Source organism: Syngnathus scovelli, chromosome 2 (assembly GCF_024217435.2).
Source record: "Syngnathus scovelli strain Florida chromosome 2, RoL_Ssco_1.2, whole genome shotgun sequence".
In the NCBI taxonomy this organism is placed as follows: Eukaryota; Metazoa; Chordata; class Actinopteri; order Syngnathiformes; family Syngnathidae; genus Syngnathus; species Syngnathus scovelli.
In genome coordinates, this window is record NC_090848.1 from 8,717,167 (window position 1) to 8,742,662 (window position 25,496).

Below are 25,496 nucleotides of genomic sequence, written 5' to 3' on the forward strand. Positions count from 1 at the left end.
TTTCTTTCATTTAATTAACAAAAATGTGCTCTAATGCACTGGGTAGCTCAAGAACGAATTTATGAAATAGTTTGGAATCAGTTTTACTACAGCTACAGTGCTATGTGGTTTCAAATGCACACTACAAATGCATTTTTTTGTATGTTGGGCTTTATTATTGTATGATGATGATTATTATTATTGTTATTATTATTATTATTATTATTATTATTATTATTATTATTATTATTATTAATATTAGTAGTAGTAGTAGTAGTAGTAGTAGTAGTAGTAGTAGTAGTAGTAGTATTTATTGTATGGGAAAGAAAATGTCCGCAAAGTCTGGAATAACATATATAAACTATGTAGTACCGAAATTGAACTGATTTTGAACGTTTCAAACGTCATTTTTTACAGCAACACCCAAAACCACGTGTTTGAATGGAGTACAATTGTAAATAAAGCTATCAAATTAAAAAAAAAATTGGTTTGTCAGTGCGATATTCTGATTGGGTGTCTTTATTATGAGGCAAAAAACGAACTAGGAAAGGGCGGGGCTAAAGACAGCAAGCTGGTGCTATCATCATGGCGGGATGCATGAAAGAGCGAAGAAGAAGCTTCACGTTAGGGAATAATTATTCCTTAGTTTTAACGACGCTGTTATTGTCTTTAGCTCTAACTTTGTTACAGGCTGCAGGTAATATGTGACGTAACTATGTATTTAGACACACGCACACATGCATATATCAGTATTTTGTACAGAGTAACGCGGCAAAACAGTCCTTTAGCTGGGAGCAAGTTAGCTAGTGCGTGATTATGGTTACTACAACCATACAGCATATTGATATCATATTGATCGGTCATCATATTGATATTGTCTGTTTTTTGTGTGTGCGCAAATCACACAGAAGTAGACACATCCCTGTGTTTTTCTTTATTCCGCAATGATAGATAAATTGATCTCCACGGAAAGTATAGGAAAGTTTACTTGTATGCAACACATTTGTTCTAGTGTTGAATGAAATCATTTTTCTTATCCAGTTCACAGATATATTTCCCCCTCGCATTAGATAAATGTGTTAAATTCCAAAGATTAATTGATCTGCACAAGACCAGCATTATTATTCTCCGGCTTCTTTAGTCCACTTTGTAAGCTAAGAACGATTATATACCTACTTGCATGTATTCAAAATCTGCTTTGGTTTTCCTTGCATTGCAAATGAACAATTTGTGGTCTCGCAACGCAGATATCAAGCCTCCAATAATCAATCTCAAAGATGGAGAGGAGTCCCGTCAATCGGGCCCCAACCTCTTTTGCTACACAAACTCCATTGCACCAAACTGGAGGCAAACCTGGACGAGAATTCAGGTTGGTTGTATGAGCAATTGTGTGACAAATGATTACTTCTGAGTGAACAGCATTTACAGTTTCAGGAGAGGTTAGCAACTAAAAACTATTGGTGGTTTTCATCCATGTCCCTTGGTCCCATATTAATCTTCCAGGTCCGAATCTGGAGTTCAAAGGTGTTCAAGGTGGAGACGGTGAAAGGTGAGGAGGAGTTGCAGCAGCTGGAACGCTTCAGCGTATGGAGCTGGTTGCAGAGTTTGCTGCGCGAAGGCCACAACGAGACCACCATCAACATCAACTTGTTCAGCAAGAAGACGTGTTTCAAGATCGAGCTCGGCGATAATACAATATACACCGTGAAGTCACTGCGTAGTATGTCACATTAATATCCATATTTTATGTCAAAAAGTTAATTGCATTGGGCCAACACAATGACTGTCATTTTTTTTTTCCAGAATTTGACATCTATCTGTTTTTGGTTTTCCTCGTCGGCGTAACACTATTTCTCTTCGCCGACTCCCTTAGCAGGTAATTTGATTTACGCAAGATTCTGAGACAGTTCTCTTTTGTCCCTAACTTATTTATCCTTTTATAGGAGTCAAGTTTTTTTCTATTCAGCCGGCATGACAACGGGAATGATCGCCTCCCTCATCATTCTCTTTTTCATCCTCGCTCGTCTTTTGCCAAGGGTAACGTTGTGCAGCCTTCTACTGGAAAGAGCAGTAAGTATACACCGGGCTCTAAAACAGCATATACCCTTTATGTTTCCACAGAAAAGCCCTTTTTATTTACTGATTGTCGGCGGTTGGTCCTTCTCTGTGTACGCCATCCAGCTCGTCTGCAGGAACCTCCACACTATTCTTCGAGAACATTGGCCCGTGGCTTTAGGTACGTGCAAATTGCACAGATAATGCAGTCAACCCTCGTTGAACTAAAGACCCCGACCGCAATAGTTGAAAATCTATGGCAAATATGAGAGGACCAATGCAAAATGATCCATTTCTCAGATTTTCTTATTTATAGACTTACTGTTTTGACTAAAATCAGCATGTTTCATTCTATGAGCTACAAAAAAAGTCTAAGATGGAGCTTAAAAATGTCCTTTTTCCACCGCAGGTTATATGGGCGTAGTTGGCTTCATCAGTTTTGCGGTGTGTTACCGCTATGGTCCTCTAGTGGACGACAAGAGCATCAACATCCTGTCATGGACGCTGCAGTTGTTCGGCCTGCTCCTTATTTATCTGGGGATTCAAATTCAGCAAGTTTCCTTCGCCATCATCGTGGCAGCCGTGTTTGCCAAGAACTTAGAGTACCCCCTCGTGATGACCGTCACTGCAATAAGGTGAGTAAAAAAACAAACAAAGGTGGGGAAATAATAGTTTTTACTTATAAAAGAAAACAGCAGTGAATGGAAGTTCTCAAGCCAAATTCAAATGCTGCAAAGGTTTGACCAGATCTCAGAAGGTCGAGGAGCACAGAAACCCATTGCTGCTTCACTCTGATAAGTTGTGACTCTGGAAACACTCAGTAAGCTGACACCAGATGACCAGAGGATTGTGAAGTCTCACAGGGAGCTAAAAAGTCTTCAATGATATTACAGTCCAAGGCCATGACAAGCTTTGTGGACGAACTGGAACGTTTTATACTCACAGTAAAACCAGTTTGTAAATTTTAAGTCCAGTTGAAGAACTGGACCAGCTACAGCTGTTGGATTGATTTTCTATTTTCTGTTCCGTCCTGTAAAAACATATGTGACGCAGTTTTACTGCCATGTTTGGACAGAAGAGCTTTGATTCTAAAGTTTGCTGATAAGCAGCCTAATTGGAGGCGTTTAAAATTCAGACCCTTTCCTAATCACAAAGATTTCACACTCGCCTTGTGGTTGTCAATGATGTGGAGTCACGTCAAGCACTGACCTTTTATCTCTGAAGTTTAGCATAGAAAACAAAGACTCATCCACTCATTGATGTGATTGCTGCACTCAGCCAGAGAGGGTAAGAGACTGACACTCAGATAGATCAATCACTGTTTTATCTGCATACAGTTAAGAATGATAAGACGTGTTTTGTTTTCTTATCAGAGCAAGAGACAGCACTTAAATGTTGGGTAGAAGTAGCCCGAGAGTGGAGTGATCTTCTATTCACTCGAGATTAATTTCACCAACTGCAACACGAGTACTCGTGATATTGTAAATTAAGTTTAGTTTGTTGTTATTGTCCAGGAAAATCCGCCAGTGTGTCCGCTGGAAGCCGGAGAAGCGCCGCCTATTGACCGAGGAGGAGTATCGCAAGCAAGGAGAGGAGGAGACGCTGCGTGCGCTGGATGAGCTGCGCAAGTACTGCAACAGCAGGGAGTGCAGCCCATGGAAAGCTGTCAGCAGGCTTCAGTCCCCCAAGAGGTGCCCACTTTCATCTAACTTCCACATTTATACACCCCAAAATGAACCAAGTCCCATTGGAAATGTCCTAAAGTTAGTCTGAAATAGATGAAATGTTTGCTTTAGTCCGCATTATGTAGAAAACGCATGCAAATGTGATCTGTCCAATGTCCAGGTTTGCCGATTTCATCGAGGGCTCCTCCCACCTGATGGCTAACGAGGTGTCGGTGCACGCGCAAGAGTACGGCTGGAAAGACTTTTTTGACACGGATGATGAGGAACCTTTATCTGACCTGTGTCAAATCGAAAGCAGGCATGAGCAGAAGCCGTTCAATAACTACGATGGGTCCCCGGCGCTCCGACACTAACTAGCGCTGACGCTCATCAGCAGAGAGTCCGCAGAGTGTCAGCCATACAAGGTCACATTAGTGTGCGGCAAAGTTGCCGGGCAAAGGGTCATCGTTTACCAGATGTGAATGTAGAAAAGGCAATTCACAGCTTGGTGAGGTTACTTTTGCTTTCGGCTGCCACAAAACTTAAACCCTGGGTGAGCTGATGTCTGACTTGGGGTAAGACACGCACTGACATGTTGGAAAACATTCTATTTTTTTAATCGGACCTACAGTACTGTGCAAGAATCTCAGGCCGCTGTTACGTTTGTTTTTACGATTCCACATTGAGGCCGTGGTTACATTTGTTTTTGCAATGCCACATTGAGCATAAGTAAAATGCCAATAAAGAGTACAGCCCTTCATCAAGGATGGACGATTAATACATGTGAAAACAATTTAGAGGGATTTGGGTTTGTTGGTTAGCTCGCAGGGTCTTTATTAATGGAGGATGCTAATAAGATGGGAGCGACCAATATTAGACAGGAAGACAAGTGGTATTAAAAAAAAAAAAACATATAGCCTAATAATGCACCCTTAACCCAATCCTGACAAAAGAATGTACACTAATGAAGTGGTTGATTTTCACACAGCACTCTTCTACAAATTTTCATGTAGTCATTTGTGTGAACCTGCTGAGTGCCGTTTGTTCATGTTTTACAAGTCATATTGACTACTGGGAAAAAGCTCATTAAATAACAAAGCGTATGACTTTTGCACTGTACTGTATGTGAAATATTTTTTATGTTTGTACAAAAAAATAGTTGGGTCTCTTGAAATACCTGCCCACCTGTCAATTGTGAAATAAATAACAAGGTCAATCTTTTCTAAGTGGGATTTTTGTCTCTTAACATCTGCTCAGCTGGAAGCTAGTCTTCAAAAACCCTCCGATAACTCCAGATCGCCTTTTGGCAAAGTACTCTGATGTAAGTTGATGAATAAAAATGATCATGTACAAAACCTAAAACGATGAAATATTGAAATCTATATTGTCATGTGTGGGTTCAATAATTCAATTTTTATTTTGGGCAAAAAGCAAAGATTTATTGCCTTCGTGTAAAATGAAAACAGAAATAGTTCACAAAAACATACTCAAGAAAAGGTGGAATCTCACAATCAATGGAAACAATTCGCATGGATGGCCATAAGTTTACAGACTTGCAGCCAGTCCACATATATACACACAAAGTCTTCATTTTGGTCAAGACAACATTGGATTCAAAAGAAGGCAAAAGGGCGTTCCAGTGAGTGACATGCCTCAAATGGCAAAATCTGCTGCAGGTTAAAAGTTTTGCTTTGTCCACAGCAAGATGTGTCATTGAATAAAAGCCCTCTGATAATAGCACATAATATTTCCAACTTACAGACTGTACCAAAAGCTTCCAGACTTAAGAAAAAACTGAAACTGTAAGTCCAGTGTTTGTAGTCATCACACTCCAACGTTCATTTGTCAGTATTTGTTGATTCCGAATACTCGCACTCCATGAAACTGCGGCAACTTGGGCAATAGGACACTGAGGAGGGAGCACGTGTTGATTAGGAAATGTGTCGCGTCGTACTTTGTGTAGAAGCTGGCCAGAATATACCTGCCATGACAGGAAACAGCCTCATGTCAATGTAAAGTTCCTTCCAAAAGTGATCACAGGGCAAAATAACAACCGACAAATGTCACAACAATTAAAAAATTTGAAATGTTTATGATGTACAATTATAAAAAGCCGTGATTTTTAATTTGTTGTCTTGGAACCAAATAGTAGAAAAAGTCACATGTTTTTCCTTTGATAACATAGTGCCTTTTAAATTTTTATTTTATTTAAGGAATAAAAACATTACTTGCAGAATAAAATACAATGTGAACTAAGTTTTCTTTAGGGAAATGATCTTGTTAAATCATGGCTTTCTTTGTGAAATGTCAAATATCTTAACACTTTTGTAATCTTAATGACTTTTCTTTCGAAAAATATGATTCCGATTCTGACTTTTTATCCCGAGAAAAAGTGTATTCTCCCAACAACACAATTTTGTCCGTACTTACAGAATGATTGGTGAAATGGTGAGGAATTTGCGCGAGGCGGTGAACTGGATGCCATAGTCCATCTGTTCCCAGTGCGTGAGCAGGCGTGCTTTGCCTTGATCAGGCGTCTCAAAGGGCGTGCCTTTCACCGTGTGCAGGAACAAGTACATCGCCTGCGCTCAGAACCCACAAAAAGAAAAGAAACATAGAAACTAACTCACATTTTCTATAGGCTTATTAAAATGACATTTTGGGAGATGACTGTGAGAACCCAACTAATTTCTATACTGGACATGTCTGACAATATTTGAGATCCTCAACAGCCTGCGTGCGTGTGCATCAGCCTGGAGGGCCGGGAGGCAGCAAAGTTGCCAGGCGAGTGAGGTAACTGACCAGGTTGTGAATGACATTGGTGAGCGTCCAGACAAGCGGCACGCTGAAAAAGGGAATGCTGAGTAGAATCACATGCAGCACGACAGTCAGCAGCAGGTAAGCCAGCCAGATGCCACGACTGTTCATCACCTGCGTGTTGGGATTGACCTCACTGTGAGCCACGCCCACGTTCATCTGGCACAAGGAACGTCAGCAACAAAAGAAAAAAGATTACTAGACCTACAACCTACAAGGGTTAAGGTCTAGTAAAAAAAGATTACTAGACCTACTATTATAGGTGATTATAAAACAAAACATGACAGAATATTTTTTTTTGTTGGCATATTGTTGAAACAGAGGGGTTTTAAAATTAGATCAACATTTAACAATAAAAAAAACAATGCTGAGCATTATCCTTTAACCCTTATTTAGTTCAAATAACATCTTTAAACATCTATCAAAGCCAGTACCCTCTGATGGCGGATGACTCCGCTCGCCAGAACACTAATGGTGACCAAATAAAGCACTCCCTGGGAGAGAACTCCCAAATACAAGAACTCAAAGAAAAAAATAATCAACTTTACATTTACAACGTGAAATAGGTATTAAGTGTGATCGTGCGAGAGTAAGACGTGGATGTAAGTACAAAACAAAAACTTCTTGAGGTTGTTCTGCACGCCTTACATGACATACTTTTCACATGCTAACTGGCTAACTAACATTTGTAAGTGACGGCTCTAAAGTGTAAACGTGACATTTATCGTTGAGTAGGAGTGGTGGCGAGTAGATGGCGATAAGCAAGTGGGATAAACTGCCCTTTAAAACGTATAAAGTGTGGCCGACTCTTGTAGATTTGTTAGTTTTTAAATTTTACCTTCGCGAGTTGTCGTTGAGGACCAGGAAATAATTCGTTTGGGTTTGACCCCACCCTCTCGGGCTGTCCCACATACATCTGTCAAACGCCTTATTCTCATCCCGAATGAAACCAAATGAATGAGCACTTACAGTTACAAGCTACTTTTTTTATCTTCTCATTTCGTTTTAAAGAATACATAGGCACTGTACTTTCAAAAATTATCTTCTTAAATTAAGGAAAGACAATTGTGATGTTTGTTCATATTGGGAAAGACAGTCCCGACTCCATAATTACCTTCCTGACCACGAGGTAGCGCTGTTTTTCATTTTTAAACCCGTTCTTAAATCCGTGAGGCCATGTTCAATTTTGATTAGCGTTGAAATTATTTTACTGGTCGGCGGGATATATCCAAATAACTGGTTATGAGGTAAAGTGGTTTAACATTTATGATATTGCAAAATAAATCTCTCTTTTTTTTTTTAGGATATACATAAATAATCTTAACACCACTCTTGATGGTGCTCCATTACTTTGAACAAAAAATAAACCTTTTTTAAATATGTGAAACTTTGAAAATATGACTTTATGAGAGAAAATATACACACGATTATCTAACATATTTCAGTAACGTATTATCTAATCAATAGTCACAAAAATACCATGATAATAGCATTAAGTAAGATATGTTTGGCTTTTAAATTGAACTGGATGTGTAATGTACACACAAAAATACTTACTAAAAGAAAGTATCTTTAAATAAGATGGTTTTATAAAGAAACATGAATTGACAAGTGCAGTGTCCAGTGCTGTTCACTTTGTGGAGCATAAATTGCTGTTCAGCTCATTGCGTCGCTCTGTTCATCTCTGACATTTTCTCGGCCATAAATCTGGAGCTTGATGCTGTTTTTATGGCCGAAAATGCTGGATGAGCCAATCAGCGGCACCTCACATATGCTAGCACATGAGTGAGTGCACTCACCAACGAGCCTTTTTTTCTTCTCTTTTTGATGTGGCCCACAATTAACATACAGTATGTCAACCCACCAATCAATAGTTCAGTTATAAAGCAACATAAAGTGTTTCACAGTGCAAGTAATAGAAGACAACACTACAGGGGTCTGCTATGGAAAAATCAGGGGATTTCTGGATGTTTGAGTCTTGATTTTATAGTTGTGCAATTTTTCATTGTTAGGAAAAGAAGAAAAAAAGAAATTCAACAAATAGGAGTCCAATTACCTCGATTTAATTTTTGGGGATTACCTTGGACAACTGACAAACTAACAGATGAAGAAAAGAAGACACAATTTTAATTCTTACAGGTATTTTTACTGATACTGTGACTAAGTTCCAAACAGCTATGTCATTCGGCGAACGATTTGTGATGCTGTGCAGTGATGGGAAAGAAACCCGGCAAGCACATCATAACTTGATGTCTATTTGAGTTTCTATCATCATGTTGCCATAGTTACAGCTGCTATATAGATCGGTGTCCATAAGAGCCTGGTTACTGTTTAACCTCCCCACCCACATTTGCCCAGATTAGGAAAATCAATAAGATAACAGCAGCCACGCCGGTCCGGCCTTACCTTCCACCAACACTCTTGTCACACGGCCGTCCGCCTGCGGCCAAACTTTCACATTTCACACCTGACGTTTGTAGGAAAAAGAGAATTGAGGACACCTTGGAGGAGGAGGACATGGTCAACGTAAACACTCAAGTGGGCTCCAGTGTGGAACGGCCATTTGGTGAGTGCGCGCTTGAATTCTGCCAACTCAGCGGATTGCGCGCAAAGTCTGCTCCCATGCTTTTCTTTAGCTTTTTGGTGCTCGGGGCCGTTCGTGTCTGGCTTTTTCACACGCCGCTTATCGGGGAGGTGTGTCACTGATATGAAGCTTGTCAACCAGGCCCAGGAAGCTGCCACCCACCAGTGGCTACCATTATGGATGTCGTCATTTGAGATGATTGTGGTTATTGCTTGTGTTGCGCAATCAAATTGTTGTGGATAAGACAGCAAAAGTTTGTTTTTTTAATTTCGTTTATGGACATGCGTGCATAAACATCCAAATACAAGAACAGATACTTGAAGATATTGGAGAAAGATCATCACAAGGTGTGTCCCCCCAAAAAAAATCAATTATCTTAAATAAGGACATTGGGTGGGGAATATCTTGCTTCTCCGTTGTGTCATCGTTGCTGATGCTCCCTGGTTGATGTTTGTCCATGTTGCTCCTGTCCTTGTTTTTTTCCATGTTATAAGTAAATTTCAATGAAAGTTCCCATCGCCATCATTTTTACATCATCATCCAAAGTGGCTGAAAAAAAAGTAACGAGCCTTATTTTCGAGTGCATGTTTTTCAAGCTGTAAGTGTAAAAGTGAAAAGTAAAAGAAAATTAATAATGAAGAGCAGCAGCGGCAGCCAAAAGACCTTTATAAAGTTTGGCTTTGGGTCCAATGTTCATTAATGGAATCATTTGCATATACTGACGCAGGCTGCAAATGAAGTTGCTGGGCAGATGGAAGATGAGTGGAAAAAAAATAGTAGTGTGATGAAATAGTCTGTCCGCAACCGAAACGGCTCAATGCAACATCATCAGCATCTTCTGTAAGTTTGACTGTCATTTTATCTAAAAGTATTTTGCCTTCCAAATGCATTCTTTGGCAGCAGCCCACTGTAAGCTTTTTTTTGGTCCGGATTGGACAATAACATGCAAAACAACAACTTGCATACACTTTGCAAATTTACTTGCAAGGCCTGTGGTGACAAATAACCAAGTATTATTTTTTACATCTCTCTCTAACTTTGCATGGAAAATACCTGTGCAACACAAACAGGAAATTCATGACATCATTTTAAATAGTGTAATGTTACTATGGACTCCTGTGCTCCTGGGTTAATTTGAACCTACTTTAGGGTGCAATTGTAATATTATGGGGAAAAAGGTCATAAAAATGACTAAAGATATTGAAAGTTTGTTGTTCAAAATATTGCTGTGGTTCTGCAGCATATGGGACTTAAAATATACTTATGTGAAAGAATGTGGAGAAGGTGCCACTGGGCACTAGTAGCTACAACATTTTTTTGGGGCAGCCTTATTTTCTATTTCACCTTCTCAGAACTCTGCTCTACTTTCTAGTGTGACGGGTGTGTCAGTTATTGCTGTTTGTTTCCCCTTCCTTTTTGTTAAAAGGGAGTTTCTGGAGTCTGGCTTTTTGTAAAGGGTGAAAAATCATTGGGCTAAAGTTCGGGCAAGGCCATGTTTCGTTTGGAGAGACTGTGGCTTTTTCAATGGATTGATCCTTAACTGGAGAAAATGTTTGGATGGTAGTCAAGGCAGAAGTTTGGTTGATGGTAGAAACAGAAACTTGGAGTACAAGCTTGGTTGGTAGAACTGGGCCTACTTGTAAAGATACAAACTTATACGTAAATATGTGTGGCCAGTTGTTTTTCCAATCAAAATTTAATCTGTACTGATGCATTCAAGTCAAAATTAGCTTTTGGTACACTGTATAATTTTAATAATAATAATAATTTGATTAATTTAAGTGCATTTCAGCGTTTGTCCTTTTCTACCTTCATCTACATATACACTAAGTTTGTACATGAGTTGAATCAGGCCTTCGACTTTCTTTATTTACACGAGTATGTGTACTTGTACTCGAACAGGTTGTGAATACTCAATCTGACCAAAAGAGAGCGACAGCGTGTGAGATTTGTGTGGGCTGAATTGCTCAACGGTCGTAAACGGCCGTGTTGTGCTGAATGTCAACACGACAACAGCCGTTGAGCAGCCTCCATGGCCACGTCTGTTTGCCCACCAAGAACGACGACTCCTCCAGTCGGGTCAATATTTAAGAAGCCGTCACAAGCATCACCTTCCGACAGCTACTGCACATCAGCACTTGCTTGTACTGATAATAATGCTCGTACTGATAATAATACAATGATGAAGACAATGAAAATCGTTGATGGTAAAAAAAACATTCCAGATACGAGATGCATATTGTGTGTGTGTGTGTGTGTGTGTGTGCTGACCTATCCCTGGCCTCTCTGAAACAAACAAATTACAAAAAACAAACCAAAAAATAGAATAATAGAATAGAATAAAACACTAATATACGTACATACATATTTATATTTAACAGTATATTTATATAATACAACATTCACAACTCAATTATTTGTTTTCGACAATCTTTTCAAGAAGTGAAAATAAACAACTGTGATAATGTGGTTGCACAAGTGTGCACACCCACTTTTTTGGGCAGATTGGGCTCTGGTTTTACCTTTACTAGTAGATAAATGCGAGTCATGTACAAAAGTAAAAATAATAAATTTATGCTGATATTTGGAAATCAAATAAATTCTCAATACTTTTGTCTGTACTAATCCAAATGTACAAAGCAGTAACAATTAGTCCCACTCATGAACGTGAGCTCTCCAAGCATTTGTACAGTCCAACCAAAGAGGATTAGAATGCAAAATAATCTCATGTTTTGCACAAATTGCATCCAACTGAGCAACTGCTCCTCTGGTCAAGTGCAAGTGAATTCAGCATCTCACTTGCAGCGGGCCGGTCCGCAGGGAAGCATCAGCCCGCTCCCTTGACGCTTACTAATCCCAGCGTCCAATCAAATCTCATTGTGACAGGTATTAGTGGATTATTGCAGAGCGCCTCGTGGCCCAGACAAACATCCGCGTCCAGTCTCAGGCCGGAGTTTGGTCTCAGCTCATGGGCCTTTGCCCCGCAGGCCGGCTGAGCGTCGGGATGTACGGTCAAGATGGGATGCCGCGCTTCTCCGTCTCAGGTAAACACCAAAGAGATTGCATTTTTTTTTTTTTTTTTTTTTGCAAGGAGGCCTTCTGGGGGGAACACAACCAGCAGCTGCCACTTGTGCTTCTTGAAGCCCGGCCGTGCAGAGAGCAAAGCTACCGCAGTAGAATGTGTCGAGAAAAGGAATAACAGTTAAGAAAGAAAGTTGCAATTTCTAGTGAAATGAGTTGATTATGTTTCAGCTAATGAACGTGTGCCTCAATAGCGTTTAGCCACATGATGGCAGCAGCGTCTTCATTCTAAGTACTTCTTCTTCTTTGCTGTGCAAAAATCCATCCGAGAAGAGGGGTGGTGCATCCTCAGACCCACCACACATTACTTTGGTTGGGTTTACACTACAGGAAAATCTGAATTGTGCATTACAATTTTTTTTATGATGGCTCATGCACATTTTTTGTAACAATTCTTCCCTTTATTGTCCTCCATACGGACAGCTTACCTTATTTTATTGCTCAGACTAATTAGCAAAGAAAGTGTGGCCACTCAGTTACAGAATAGCATAAAAAATAGCGATAAGTGAGTAGCGTATCACAATGAGTGCATGTGCTTATCATTTGGAAATTAAATAGAAGCAGTGAGTTGTGTTTACAGTTCTGCAAAAAGAGTGCTGGGAGCTCAAAAGTGTGTATTGCAAAAGTGTTACTGCTTAGAGTTTTGCAAATTGTGAGTGGTTTTGCAATAGATATTAATAGTCAGCATAATTTTTAAGTCAGCATTGATCGTTGGATAATAATTTGAATGTTTTTCCAATTTAAGTCATGTGGATACTAAGTGTCCCAGGAGTGAATGTGAGAGACTTTCTGTAGTTGGCGTATGAGAGCCTTTAAGTTGTGTGTGAGAGACTGTGAGTGATTATTATCCAAATAATTTGTATTTAGTGCAGTTGTTATGCCAAATTTACCGTCACAAATTAACAATTTGTGTGCATGTTGTGCAGTGTATAATATGGCTACAGTTTGCATTAGTTGCACAGAGCTGCGATGGTTCGGTTAAGTGACTTTTCCTTAAGCCGGCTGCGGATCGACGATCCGGAGGATCTCGGCGGGCTCGCCCGGAGAAGAGCCGCTGACACGGTCGGCCCACAGGTGGATGTGAATCCTCAGCAAAACAGTTAATGATTGCGGGAGCTTATCGCACGCTGTGATTGATTCACGTCTTATGTGGCTCTTCGTGTTTATTGACGCAATTGTTGACTTATTTGGTGCACGGAGGTGACTTTTTGACATGATGTGACACGCAGGCATTTTGACAAAAATATGGTGAGGACATTTGTTGAAATGTGACACGTCACGAGCGAGCAGAGCGGAAAAAGCAGCAATGTCTATTCCCAAGTACATAACTCGGTCATTTTTTTTATCGGAGCTATTTATTGTCTTGTAATATGGCGTGGTACTGGCTGGCTAAATAGGCCCTTGTGGTTTATGATTAGCCTGAAACCAAATAGATGTCACGAGTAAGAACAATCTGAGCACTGCTCTCAGGTTTGATTTCGTGACAAGCCATATTTATCGTTATCCTTGAATGTCAAATGACAAGAAAAGACGGGTTAGGATTAGGATAATGGCTACGATAAGACTCCTTCAGGGTTTTGTTGCTAATTCATTGGTAGCGCCAACTCTAACCAATTCTCGTCTTTGTCAATTAAAATTAATTTAAAAACATGTTTTAATTCACATCTAGTTATCCAAAAACAGGACGATGTTGTCCGTGCAGAAAATGCAAAACCAAAATGAATTATAAATCAACGTGTCAGTAAATCGGCGAACACGTTGATCGTTACTTTTCAAAGCAGGTGTTTGAAAATGTCTAAGTTGGATTCAACAAAAAAATAATTGCCAAATGTGATTTTTCATTATCATACCAACTAAGGCAGGTGTAGGAAAAAGAGTTAAGCGAGGTCGGGGTTAGGGTTCTGTTTGTCTTAAATTAGTGTATTTTTCTAAATGTAATTTAAATTGGAAGATTATGATGCTCTTGCAAATTTGTTTGTTTTTTGTTGCTCAAATTACGTGTCACAAGCACTGATGTGTTTTTGACCTAATCGACTTTGGCAAACAATTGATAAATCCCAAAATAAATTACTGAAGAAAAAAAATCACATTCACCACATAAAACCGTACGATAGGGACCAAGCTAGCCAGCAAATAGAGAAAATTGATGTTTAGTTGACGACCATTATATATGCATTTTAAAAAAAATGGAAAAAACGGTAGTTTTAGTTTGCTGTAGTTTTTTTTTAAATAGCTTTAATTTGATGAACACGAGGAAGACTTGAGGAGAACTTAAACAGACATTCTACTTGATTTAACCAAGCGTCTATTTTTCCGAATAATTGTGTGTCTGTGGGAAATGGTCCAAGTATTTAAGATGGCCGACCCCTAGAACAAATATAATGGCGAGTAATGAAAATGAGTTTGACACACCCGCTTTAAGCGGACAGGGAATATAAAAAGTACTTTCAAGAGTCTTTGTTACTTCAGAAATAAACATAATCTTATTACTTATTACTCTTTTAGACTTAACACTTACTAATAATAAATTCATAATAAGACTTATTAGTCTTATTACTATTTTGTTTGGAATTGATGGTCAGAAAAGAGCATCCAAATAACATGCATAATTGCTGGCGGCTCGGAAATATGATTTTCTTTTCTCCCCCCCTCGGTCAGCCAGTGTGACTTGCATAAGCGTTGTTATTTGCAGATAACTATCTGTTGACACGGTCGCTGCCACGACACTCCATGCACTCACCTATCTGCTCCATCTACTGCATGACAGCAGAGCAGCAGCCTCCTTTCTGCTGTAGCCAGCACATTGTCTGTCTTCTCTCCTCTGGCTTTGCTCTTATCAACACTCACAAACAAAGCGGCTCCTTTGCTGCGTGCGGATGAAAATAAGTCCCAGGTTCCCCGTACTTCCTTTTCCTCGCTGCCGGCTCCCGTAATTTAGGTGTTAACGTGCTATGCCTGCTGCCTTAGAGATGGGACGTGTGAGAATGAAAGGCAGTCATTGAGGAGAAGCTACAAATAGGCAGCGCTTGCAACTGGAATTTGCTCAGCGGTCGGAGATTCCGATTCGGAATAGATAGACAGGACTTTGTTCACAAACTGGAGTTTGAAGTCTGAAAGGGGAGACTCGCACATGTGTTACATCAGGCCACGGTGGTTCTTTGACTTTTGGCCCTCGGGGCAGGGGTTTGGGTGACTGATTATAAGACAGTGCTTTGTGGCCCGTCGTAATTCAACATGGCAACCTGTGGCACGGAAAGCGCACAACGTGCGTGACGCTCATTAGCGCTTGTTTAGTTCTTGGCACGGGACTTGTGTCCTTAGCCTAACCAGTCCCCCCAAAAGGGAAAATGTTTTGATTAAATTGCTAGGTTATGCAAATAAATCAATCAATTTGGTACATGCCATGTAATTGCGAATGTGTCCTGGTTTGCTACAGTATAGTTTGCTATGCTATGCTATGCTATGCTATGCTATGCTATGCTATGCTATGCTATGCTATGCTATGCTATGCTATTTGAACTGGGATGGTGCACAACAACACATTGAACAAAACAAAGTCAGAAAAAAATTCTTGGTGCCAGGTTATAGCATAAATGCTAATTTACATCTGCAGTCCCAATAATGAGCGGACACACTTGTAACGTCATTTCCATGATTAGCGGCCATTATGGACACACCCGTTCAATTGAAAACTTAAGAATGTGTCATCAATATAGTGGTGTATTTTTCAGCTTTTGAGTTCTTATACCAGCCAGATTAATTATTTACTATCAATCAAGCCCTACATGTTTTTTGGGCTAGTGTCCCTTTAAAAAAAATGAGACATGGACTGAGTTGTGTCTGTATTTATGTACTTTTATCAATCAAATTAGAAAACGAAAATGAATGTTTTCATCGTAACGCATAGCCACCGTATCGACTTCGACCTTAATATCCCTCCACCTTACATCAACGATACTGTAGGACATTAGCAATTTGAGATTGACGACATGGGAGAATTTCAAACTTGTTTGCCCTATCTGAAATCTCGTAACATTTTGTCAGTTCGTGATTAAGAAAGCTATAACCGTGCAGATTATATTTTATAGTCCTCTACACTATATGACTTTTTCTTGAGGAGTTCACAGAAAACTCAGATGGGAGCAGCGATACAAACCTTTTAATGGCAGGCAAGATAAGATTTACTCAGGTGGTGACTCATGTACAGGAAAAGCTGATTCGACCTCCACCTCAACCCCCTCCGCTTTGAAATAATCAGCGTACTTCTTGAGCAAATAAGAGCATTGCAGAAGAACAGATCGAACATGTTGGAAGAGGCTATGACCTCTGTACACACGCAAAAACAGTTTGGCCCTGTTTTTGTGCACAGGAATCTTTAGTGACGTGCGCTGTCTCCAATTTACACCACAATCCAAAATTTGCTGCTGGTCAAACCTCCAGTTGGGTGAACTTTAAAATTAAATTTACCATTCGGATGAATTAGAACTGTTGAATGGATGGACCCACAATCAAACAATAAATCACTTAATGACTGAAGTACCTTCTATTGCTCTTTTCACAAATTCGATTCGATTTTTGTGCGATTTGTGTGGAAATTTTAGTGCAAGCGATGCCGTTTGAAATATGACACCAATGTCGAATCTTTTTTATTAATTTAATTTTTAATTCAAGGTGGAGTTTCACGTGAGTTAATCAGTGCAACCTTTCATGTGGCCACAAGCCTTGTGGCATTCTGTTGCTTTTAATCACCTCAGTTTGTGATTGGATTAGTGAGGTTGAGGGTTTGTCAAAATCCAATCATCGTACATCTCACAGTGACCATGTTTACCGTTTAGCGTTACAAGCTCAAGAAAAATACTTTTACGATGCTTCGGTTTAGCCGAGAGCACAGTTAACAAGTTCAAGCCTACGAGGAGGTTTACTGCTCGCTGAACTGCAGATCGTTGACCTGCTGCTGTGTACTGGCACTTTCTCTTCAAATACAACACTACTGTTTGCTGTTTGAGGCCACTGTGCACAAATAAAACAGGCTTGATTCACAAACTTCAGTCCAGACTGACTGGATAATACAATTAACTACAGGAACCACAAGACAGACATGAGGCAATGAATATTAGTTGTCACTGAGATGTGAGGATTTTTAATTCAATGCTCAGTCTATTTATTCAGGAAATGCAAAAAAAAAAAAAATCTAAATGTCATAACAAATGACACCATTAAAGAAACTATATTATTTGTATTGTATAATTTATTTTGATGTGGAGTGGATTTCAAGACTGTATGCTGCATTGCAACTGCAAGTTACTCCAATATAATGTTACTGGCCAAGAGGAAACCTCAATCAAGTGTTCGCCAGTTAATGAGTGACTTTTAGAATATTGATTGTTTATGCATGCTGTATGTTCAGGTGAGGCCATGAGAAATGGCCAAATGAACATCGTTAAAAAAAAAATTATATATATATATATATAATATACACACACACACACACATATATATGTATATGTATTTGCATTAAAAAATATATAGATGTAAATATAATATATAATATATTGATATGATATATACATATATATATTTGTATAATGCGTACAACGACAACTAACTTTTTATTTCTTCTCAGTAAGTAAAAATATTGAGTGATCTTGGTCTGTCATTTATGCAAATGTACATGGTTTAAAACAGTTTGATTCCGTCTTTTTTTCACAAGACCAAACAGACAGATACACGGGTCATGTTTAAAAAGATTTTTTGTTTTATTCTCATTTGTAGAATTTGCAAAGAATAATGAACTCATTGCTCATGATTGATTGAGACAGGCGCTCTTGGCTTGAGTGAACTCGTGCAATTTTTTTGGGGGGGGTGGTGAGGGATTGTTTTGTGCTGATCAATCACAAGCCTCTCGTGCATTATTTCATAACCAATGAAGTCTTAGGGCTTTCATTATGCGGGCATTAGCTCAGATTTAGTAGCTGTGGAATATGATGGACGGATATGACCATGCCCCTCGGTCCCCCTTAGGTGGATGCTGGACTTGTATGTGCCACCCACATAAGGTAAAGTCTTTCACCTCTCATGGAGGAATTGTTGAACTATTGCTGATGACAAGAGGATGGAAGATATCAAAGTTGTGCTATCTCTTCAGAGAGAGGGGGGGGGGGGGGCGAAAACAGTGATTCGCAATTGAAGAGGTTAGTTAACCATCAACCAGCGACAGTCACCCCGCCTCTTGGCTGGTTAGCGGCACGAGGGAAGGACGCCAGCTCATGTCAGTCTCCTGTCAGGTCCCCGTCAAACTCCACGTCTGGGTGGAGCCATTGGGTCGAAAGAGGGAGGGGGTGGTTGGAGGTGTTCATGGGAGGGAGGGGGGGGAGAAAAAGAAGGAGCAGGGTGGTGGTGGGGGGGCGCATTAGCTTCTGGGACGAGTCTTTCCATCACACCATCAGGTAGTGGAGAATCACTTTGGCAGACATGGACATGGCAGACTACAGCGAGGCCCTGGACCCAGCTTACACCACGCTGGAGTTTGAAAACATGCATGTGCTGGCCATGGGCGCAGGTGAGCGGAACTTTCTCAAACTTCGGCCGGACTTCAGGAGTCATCTGCCTGAATTTAGCAGCTATACGGATGATATCGACTGGCTTCAGATCACCAGCTCTTGTTAAATGCTCCGCTACCCAAGTTCATAATCATTACTTCTTTTCTTTTTTTTAACCACTTACTTTTTATACTTTAAGTGCTTCCACCTTATTCAAACATGCACTCTCTCATGACGGATGGCTGCCATCCTGACTGTGCAGAAGCTTTTTCCCAGGAGTAATTTTTCATGCCAGGTCTGCTCACCTCCTTCAATCAATAGAGGTGTTGCGGTAGGGTGTGATTGATTGAGCCGGTCGGGAGATTGCAGGAAAGCTGTCGCCACTCATCAGATTGAACCCAACCTACATTCATAATGCTTTGTAGAAACTTCCAGTGGGAAGCAACCAAGTACAATTACCTCATTACTGTCAATATTTTTTTCAGATATCCGTACTTGACTTGAGCACTTTTACAACCAGATTTCTGAACTTCCAATGACACAGAGCGATAATGTCACCTGAGGTTATGATCTTGAATTTTGGGGTCATGACGGAGCATTAGGCTTAATAGCAATAGATTGGGAGAAGCAGGAGTTTCCCCATCTGTAGCCTTGAAGAGAATTGTTTGATGTTGTCTGCTACGACAATTTGTTGCAAATACATTAACGTCTAAAAAGCACCACTTTCTACTGTTAAAAATGTGGTCATCTGATCTGAGAAAAAACACATAGGTCTATTTTTCACTTATCAATCTTGCTTTTTTTTTCTGTGTTTGCCACTTCACATTGCGTGCAAAGATATGTGCACACGTTGCTTTGATAAGTCAAGAAATGCTTAGCTGCTAGCGTTTCTTAGCATTTCTTCAATTGGCAATAAGCAGCATAGTACGTGCCCCCCCCCCCCCCCCCCACACACACACACACACGTATCTGTACTCCTACGCAGAGTGTGTTATATCTAGTTATCAAACGGCTATTGTTGGCGGTATTTGTGATCGTTTACTTTTTTACCCTTGCATGTTTCAGTCTTCACTGTTTGGCTTTGAATCAATACTTTTACTTTACCCGAGTCTTTTTTTATTTGAACAAGTATCTGCACCTGTACTTAAAAACAGAGTGTGAATACTTTGGCCACCTCAACACTTGCGTGAGCTACTCAAGGAGGTCTCTTGATGGTTTTGATCATCCATTTATGAGCACTGTCTTTGCTCCCTTTAATCCTATAGGTGTGCAAATTTGTGACACGTAGTTACCTCCAAGGGAATTACCGAGCCTAATAGGGACGTTAAATACAGTTGGGAAAATCGAACAAAAGCAAGCAATTAATTGAGGGAGGGTGGAGCAGTGAAGGAACTGTAATGTCCTTGTGTGCAAAAAAAGCTGTCTGACCACACGATATACATTACAATCCTGAAATTAATACCCATTTTGGAATATTTCCTAAAATGCCCTTCCTTAATTTTCTTTAGTCAGTTATGGGAAACATTTGGGAAATGTACCCGAAACCCTCAATGTGTATGAACTTGAACGTGGCCCCGTGTTTGTGCAGATTCCTCGCCAGCTGAGAGCACCAACATGAGCACCACTGGCCACCTGACGGCGGGGAGCATGTGCGCCATCTGCGGGGACAGAGCCACGGGCAAGCACTACGGCGCATCCAGCTGTGACGGCTGCAAGGGCTTCTTTCGGCGCAGCGTTCGCAAAAACCACATGTACTCGTGCAGGTGGGATTCCAAGAAGGGTAGAATATGCGTTTGTGACCGAATGACAGCATGAAATATGTCCCGTGCAGGTTCAACAGACAATGTATTGTGGACAAAGACAAGAGAAATCAGTGCAGATATTGCAGACTGAAGAAATGCTTCAGGGCTGGCATGAAGAAAGAAGGTACGAGACTGAAATGTCGACTTGCGCTTCCCTCACTCAAGTGACAGCGCTGGTGCTCGGGTGTGTCGCAACGCCTAAAGAGGAGTTGTTTGTTAATGATCACTCCTCGGGGTGATGAATTCTCTGAGCGGCTTATGCTGAGCAAACACCTCTGAGCAATAATAGCCATATACTGATAAACTTGACAGCCTTGTAAGTCTTATTTTTCTTTACAAATGACTCAGCAGCCTTTCTTTGAGGGCCAGAAAGTTTAAATTTTACTACCTTTTGGGATTTTGGTCCTTAATACTACCACTAGCCAATGGTTATTATGAAAACCATCAATACTACTTAAACACACACACCCATGCATGCACACACACACACACGTGAATATAAAAAAGACACATCTGTGGATTTACAACCTCAGCAAGTGTTTACAGTTAATATTTATCTAAAAAATATGATCAAAATACTTACCATGAATGTAAATGTGACCAACCAGTGAGTGAAGGGTGCTGACATCATCAAGAGAGACCAGTGTGAAATTGTGATTTCTCAATTTATTGGAATCATGAATGATCAGAATAGTTGATTAGTTTAATGATAAATACGTTAATTGTTGCACCTCTACAAAATATGTTAAACGTGTATTTTGGTCTTTTTTTGGGAGGGGCTGGAACGGATTTATTGCATTTCTATTCATTTCAATGGGGAAAGGTTATTTGAATTAAACCATCTTGCTTTTCTCATCACCACTGTATCAGAATGTTGGTTGTTAATGTGGAGCAATCCTTCTCATGGTGTTTTGGCCTGACTGATTTCAGCACACATCTAACACGTAGTATGAATGTGTGCAGCCGTGCAGAACGAAAGAGACCGAATCAGCACCAGAAGATCCAGCTACGAAGACAGCAGTTTACCATCCATCAATGCACTCATCCAAGCAGACGTGCTGTCAAGACAGGTACAAGTCTGCTTTTACGACGGACCCTCATTAGTGACCACTAGTCCTGTAACCGTGCCTCGTTCAGATTAGCTCCCCCGCGCCCATCCTGAACGGCGACATCCGCACCAAAAAGATCGCCACCATCACGGACGTGTGCGAGTCCATGAAACAGCAGCTGCTCGTTCTGGTGGAGTGGGCCAAGTACATCCCGGCCTTCTGTGACCTGCCCCTGGATGACCAGGTAAGACTCAGACACAGTGTACATAGTTGTATAGACACTCTGGTCACTCATCAACCAGCTTACTGCTACGACAACATCCATCCACAAGACACATGTCTACCCAAATAAGTTCTCTCCAAACATGCGCTGAAAGAAATCAAGCTAAATGATTAAAACCTGCAGGGCTGGAGAAGGGTTTTCTCATGGCCTGCAAGCGTACACGCTCCATGCAGAGTGGTTAATGTATTTTAATCCTCAGTTACAATATGATGAGCCGGTTTTAAAGTTACATCCCTCCTTAGAGAAAAAGTGCTGAATCATTAACAGTGTGATCACCAGCTCTTGGTCACTCATTTGCTGATGTTATATTCGGAAGGGATTTGTTTTCCTTGCAGCCCCTAAAGGATAGAACTATGGAGCCCCAAAAACAACATGGGGATTTTTCACATTTATTTATTTATTATTTTTATCATTATTATTATTTATCTCCAAAATTTAGACACACAAAATACTAATGAATGATATTGTCAATCCTGGACTGCTCAGTCAGGCTAATCTTGTCAAATCAAGTTTTGGGGAACGTGGAAAAACACGTCAACACTACAAGATCTAACCGTTACCATAGCAGCAGATCTTTTGAAGTAAAAATAGCATCACTATTGCAGGTGGCGTTGCTTCGAGCTCATGCTGGAGAACATCTGTTGCTCGGTGCTGCAAAGAGGTCCATGCTCTACAAAGATATTATCTTATTAGGTAAAAGCAGCACCTCAATGACATTTTTGTCTGTCATGCTTCTTGTTACACTCCTGTTATCAGTGACCTCATATGATGTTCTTGTGGCCATAGTAAGAGTTGATTGCGTTGCAGGAAATGATCACATCATTCCCAGGAACTGCCCAGAGCTGGAGGTGGGCCGGGTTGCTGTAAGGATCCTGGATGAACTGGTGCTTCCCTTCCAGGAGCTTCAAATAGATGATAACGAATACGCCTGCTTGAAGGCCATTGTTTTCTTTGATCCAGGTACTATAAGCACATTTGAATTTCCACCATGTCTATTTTGGAATCTTTTGAAATGTAAATTAGGCTGGTGTTTGACCTCACACAACATCTTCTTTTTTTTTTTTAAATGACACCTCAAATTCCCTGCTACATAAAGACATGACTTGTGTTTTCCACAGATGCAAAAGGTCTGAGCGACCCCGGAAAGATCAAACGGATGCGATACCAAGTCCAGGTCAGCCTGGAGGACTACATCAACGACCGGCAATACGACTGTCGGGGACGTTTTGGGGAGCTGCTACTCCTGCTGCCTACCCTGCAGAGCATCACCTGGCAAATGATTGAACAAATCCAGTTCGTCAAACTTTTCGGCATGGCCAAGATTGACAATCTTCTACAGGAGATGCTTCTCGGAGGTGAGTTGAAGTTCTGGATTTCATAGTGGCTCGTCTCAGCCATTTATGATGTGTGCTTTTGTCTTCCAGGCTCGGCCAATGAAGCGCCACATGCACCTCATTCTCTCCACCCTCACCTGGTTCAAGAGCACCTCAGCAGTAACGTCATCGTGGCCGGCAACATGCCGACACCCATCCATAACGGACAAATCTGTACGTACAGAAAAACTAAATGAAACAGAAATTAGAGAGGAGCAAAGCAGCATGAGTTTTGAAAATAAGATGATGGGTTCTGCAGAAATTGAGTTAGATTTTTTTTTTGCGGGCAGTAGAATAGAATGTGTACATTAGTCATTGTTTTTTCCTTGAATTTATTTGTGAGGGACATTTAATGTCTTCTTTCCACATTTTATTTTGGAAAGGTCCACAAGGATGGCCGCCACTTTTTACATTGTGAATTAGACCAAACAGCATAATTTGACACTACACTTCTCTAACGGATGGATTTTAATGAATGCATTGCAGTTGAATGCATTTCAGGTTTTTCCCCTCCCAACCAGCCTCCCCACATTTGTCGCTGAAAAGGCTCGGCAGAATAATCCTTTAAATTCTTTATGCAAACTAATCTGGCTTACTTTGTCAAAGAAAACTTCTGTTATTCTTTCTTAACATGTTTAATGCGCTGAGAAATTTCACAAAAGTGCTTGTTCTTTATCTGAAAATGGTGTTATCTTGAGACAAGCTTGACCGCAGGGGAGTAAATATAGAAAGAGCTTTTTATGCTGAGTCCTCACTTTCTCACTCACTCACTCACTCACTCACTCACTCACTCACTCACTCACTCACTCACTCACTCACTCACTCACTCACTCACTCACTCACTCACTCACTCACTCACTAACTGTCTTTTTAACTGGTTCTTGTTGCTTTGTGTTCTGCTCTGCAGCCACTCCGGAAACCCCAATACCGTCTCCGCCCACAGCGTCCAGCTCAGAACATTACAAAATAGCTCAAGGGGTCATAGCAACTGTCCCCAAGCAGCCAACCTCCATCCCTCAGCCGACTATTACCAAGCAAGAGGCCATCTAATGACTCTTTACTTGAACGGTTGATACTTTTTTTGGGTGTTTGTGTACTTTTCCAAATAAACAGCTTTGAAGCTGCCCAGTTGAGAGAAACATAAAGTAGCTAAAGTGCCTTGAAAGTAATTACACGGTTCTATTTTGAGTCTACTTCAACTGCGGTTAAATATCAGGAAAAAAAAAAAAAAGAAGACGAGTTTTATGTATGATTGGCATTTCAAACATTGTTTTTTTTTTGTGTAAATACAATGTTTCTGGCTTTCTTTTTTTGGGCATGTCCTCAGCGTGTGCCGAAAAAGCTCATGGTCGACATGGCGCCGGGACCATGTCAGTATTTTATGAATGTTACAGGGCTTTGCATTCTGTTTTGTGTTTTATTTGTGTTTTTATATTTTGAGTTCTTCTGTGATAAAGAAAAAAAAAATGCTGTCAAGTCACAAATGTATTTTATCCAAACTAAAGGAAAAAAAATATGTAAGAAATTGCTTATTTCGCTGCCCAGACAAAACTACAAACACCTGTTTGATTGACTAGAAAGACATAATGCATTCAAAACTACTTTCGCAGGTACACTGTACAAGTGCTCCAGTTTTATTTTAGCTGTGTATACTTTGTGTTAAATACTTTCATGTTATGTTTGAACCGATAATAAAGTCAAGTGTGCCTTGTACCCTGTACTGCCTTAAAAGCGAGCAAACGTGTTGCCGTACAATGTGAAGATGAACTAATAAATCAAGGTCTATTTTTACATTGCATTTGTTTCGAGCTGTATGTCATTCACAGTACATGCTCAACAAAGAGTATGAAATGAAAGAGACTGAATAAGATTTTTTTTTTTTTATGATGGTGCAACGTGGCTATGCTATGTGGTCACTGATAACATGTTTCTTTGGACTGATAAACAGCCATAAAATCATTGCAAAAGAGAAACGATGGGGGGTGTCCACCACAAAGATCTCAGTGATTTAATTGTTCATTAACTTATATCTTGCATATAAATTCATTCACATATGGACAATTGCAGTATTCAAAAGCAACTATGATGAAAGTTAGTTAACAAATTTGTAAATGCATGTTTGTGGCTCCTGGTTATGTTATTTACTGAAGGTACATTTTTTTGGACAAATATAATAATGAGAACAACTATAGCTCAAATTGTTTGAGTGACTTAAGTCACTTAAGTTCTTCCATTTATAGCAATATGGATATGTACAATCAAAAATTGCG

General features: G+C 40.2%; 3 protein-coding genes across 5 annotated transcripts; 2 read left to right on the forward strand and 1 right to left on the reverse strand.

Annotated features, from left to right (window-relative positions):
* The first annotated feature begins 535 nt into the window (after positions 1 to 535).
* nemp1 (nuclear envelope integral membrane protein 1) lies at positions 536 to 4,919 on the forward strand. Its single transcript, XM_049753780.1, has 9 exons — positions 536 to 676; positions 1,227 to 1,348; positions 1,483 to 1,699; positions 1,783 to 1,855; positions 1,923 to 2,016; positions 2,101 to 2,215; positions 2,444 to 2,669; positions 3,549 to 3,725; positions 3,880 to 4,919. The coding sequence occupies exons 1-9, from the start codon at positions 565 to 567 to the stop codon at positions 4,070 to 4,072; spliced, it is 1,329 nt and encodes a 442-aa protein (XP_049609737.1). The 5' UTR covers positions 536 to 564; the 3' UTR covers positions 4,073 to 4,919.
* A 173-nt stretch (positions 4,920 to 5,092) lies between these two features.
* Positions 5,093 to 7,475, reverse strand: LOC125988491 (ORM1-like protein 2). Its single transcript, XM_049753781.1, has 4 exons — positions 7,354 to 7,475; positions 6,501 to 6,674; positions 6,129 to 6,280; positions 5,093 to 5,679 (listed from the first exon to the last, which is right to left on the reverse strand). Exons 1-4 carry the CDS (start codon positions 7,429 to 7,431, stop codon positions 5,544 to 5,546), a joined length of 540 nt encoding a protein of 179 aa, XP_049609738.1. The 5' UTR covers positions 7,432 to 7,475; the 3' UTR covers positions 5,093 to 5,543.
* Positions 6,886 to 25,022, forward strand: hnf4a (hepatocyte nuclear factor 4, alpha). 3 transcript variants are annotated; one of them, XM_049753779.1, is made up of 11 exons: positions 6,886 to 7,117; positions 8,996 to 9,081; positions 20,308 to 20,482; positions 20,551 to 20,645; positions 21,485 to 21,591; positions 21,659 to 21,814; positions 22,459 to 22,546; positions 22,661 to 22,813; positions 22,972 to 23,208; positions 23,278 to 23,400; positions 24,134 to 25,022. In XM_049753779.1, coding segments are annotated over exons 1-11 (1,365 nt in total). In that variant the 5' UTR covers positions 6,886 to 7,115; the 3' UTR covers positions 24,277 to 25,022. The 3 variants fall into 3 exon arrangements, with proteins under 3 accessions (XP_049609736.1, XP_068505992.1, XP_049609735.1); XM_068649891.1 differs by lacking the exons at positions 6,886 to 7,117; positions 8,996 to 9,081 and adding an exon at positions 12,007 to 12,143; XM_049753778.1 differs by lacking the exons at positions 6,886 to 7,117; positions 8,996 to 9,081 and adding an exon at positions 18,582 to 18,739.
* The last annotated feature ends 474 nt before the right edge of the window (positions 25,023 to 25,496 follow it).

Bases quoted from the DNA above. Each gene is read 5' to 3' on its own strand.
- nemp1 (XM_049753780.1), top strand. From the start codon at position 565: ATGGCGGGATGCATGAAAGAGCGAAGAAGAAGCTTCACGTTAGGGAAT. The intron at 1,349-1,482 runs GTTGGTTGTATG...TTAATCTTCCAG, and splicing joins AAACCTGGACGAGAATTCAG to GTCCGAATCTGGAGTTCAAA. The intron at 1,700-1,782 runs GTATGTCACATT...TTTTTTTTCCAG, and splicing joins CACCGTGAAGTCACTGCGTA to AATTTGACATCTATCTGTTT.
- LOC125988491 (XM_049753781.1), bottom strand. From the start codon at position 7,431: ATGTATGTGGGACAGCCCGAGAGGGTGGGGTCAAACCCAAACGAATTA. The intron at 6,675-7,353 runs GTAAAATTTAAA...TCCTTGTGCCAG, and splicing joins CTCAACGACAACTCGCGAAG to ATGAACGTGGGCGTGGCTCA. The intron at 5,680-6,128 runs GTAAGTACGGAC...CTGTCATGGCAG, and splicing joins ACCATTTCACCAATCATTCT to GTATATTCTGGCCAGCTTCT.
- hnf4a (XM_049753779.1), top strand. The intron at 21,815-22,458 runs GTAAGACTCAGA...TCACTATTGCAG, and splicing joins ACCTGCCCCTGGATGACCAG to GTGGCGTTGCTTCGAGCTCA. The intron at 22,814-22,971 runs GTACTATAAGCA...TGTTTTCCACAG, and splicing joins CATTGTTTTCTTTGATCCAG to ATGCAAAAGGTCTGAGCGAC.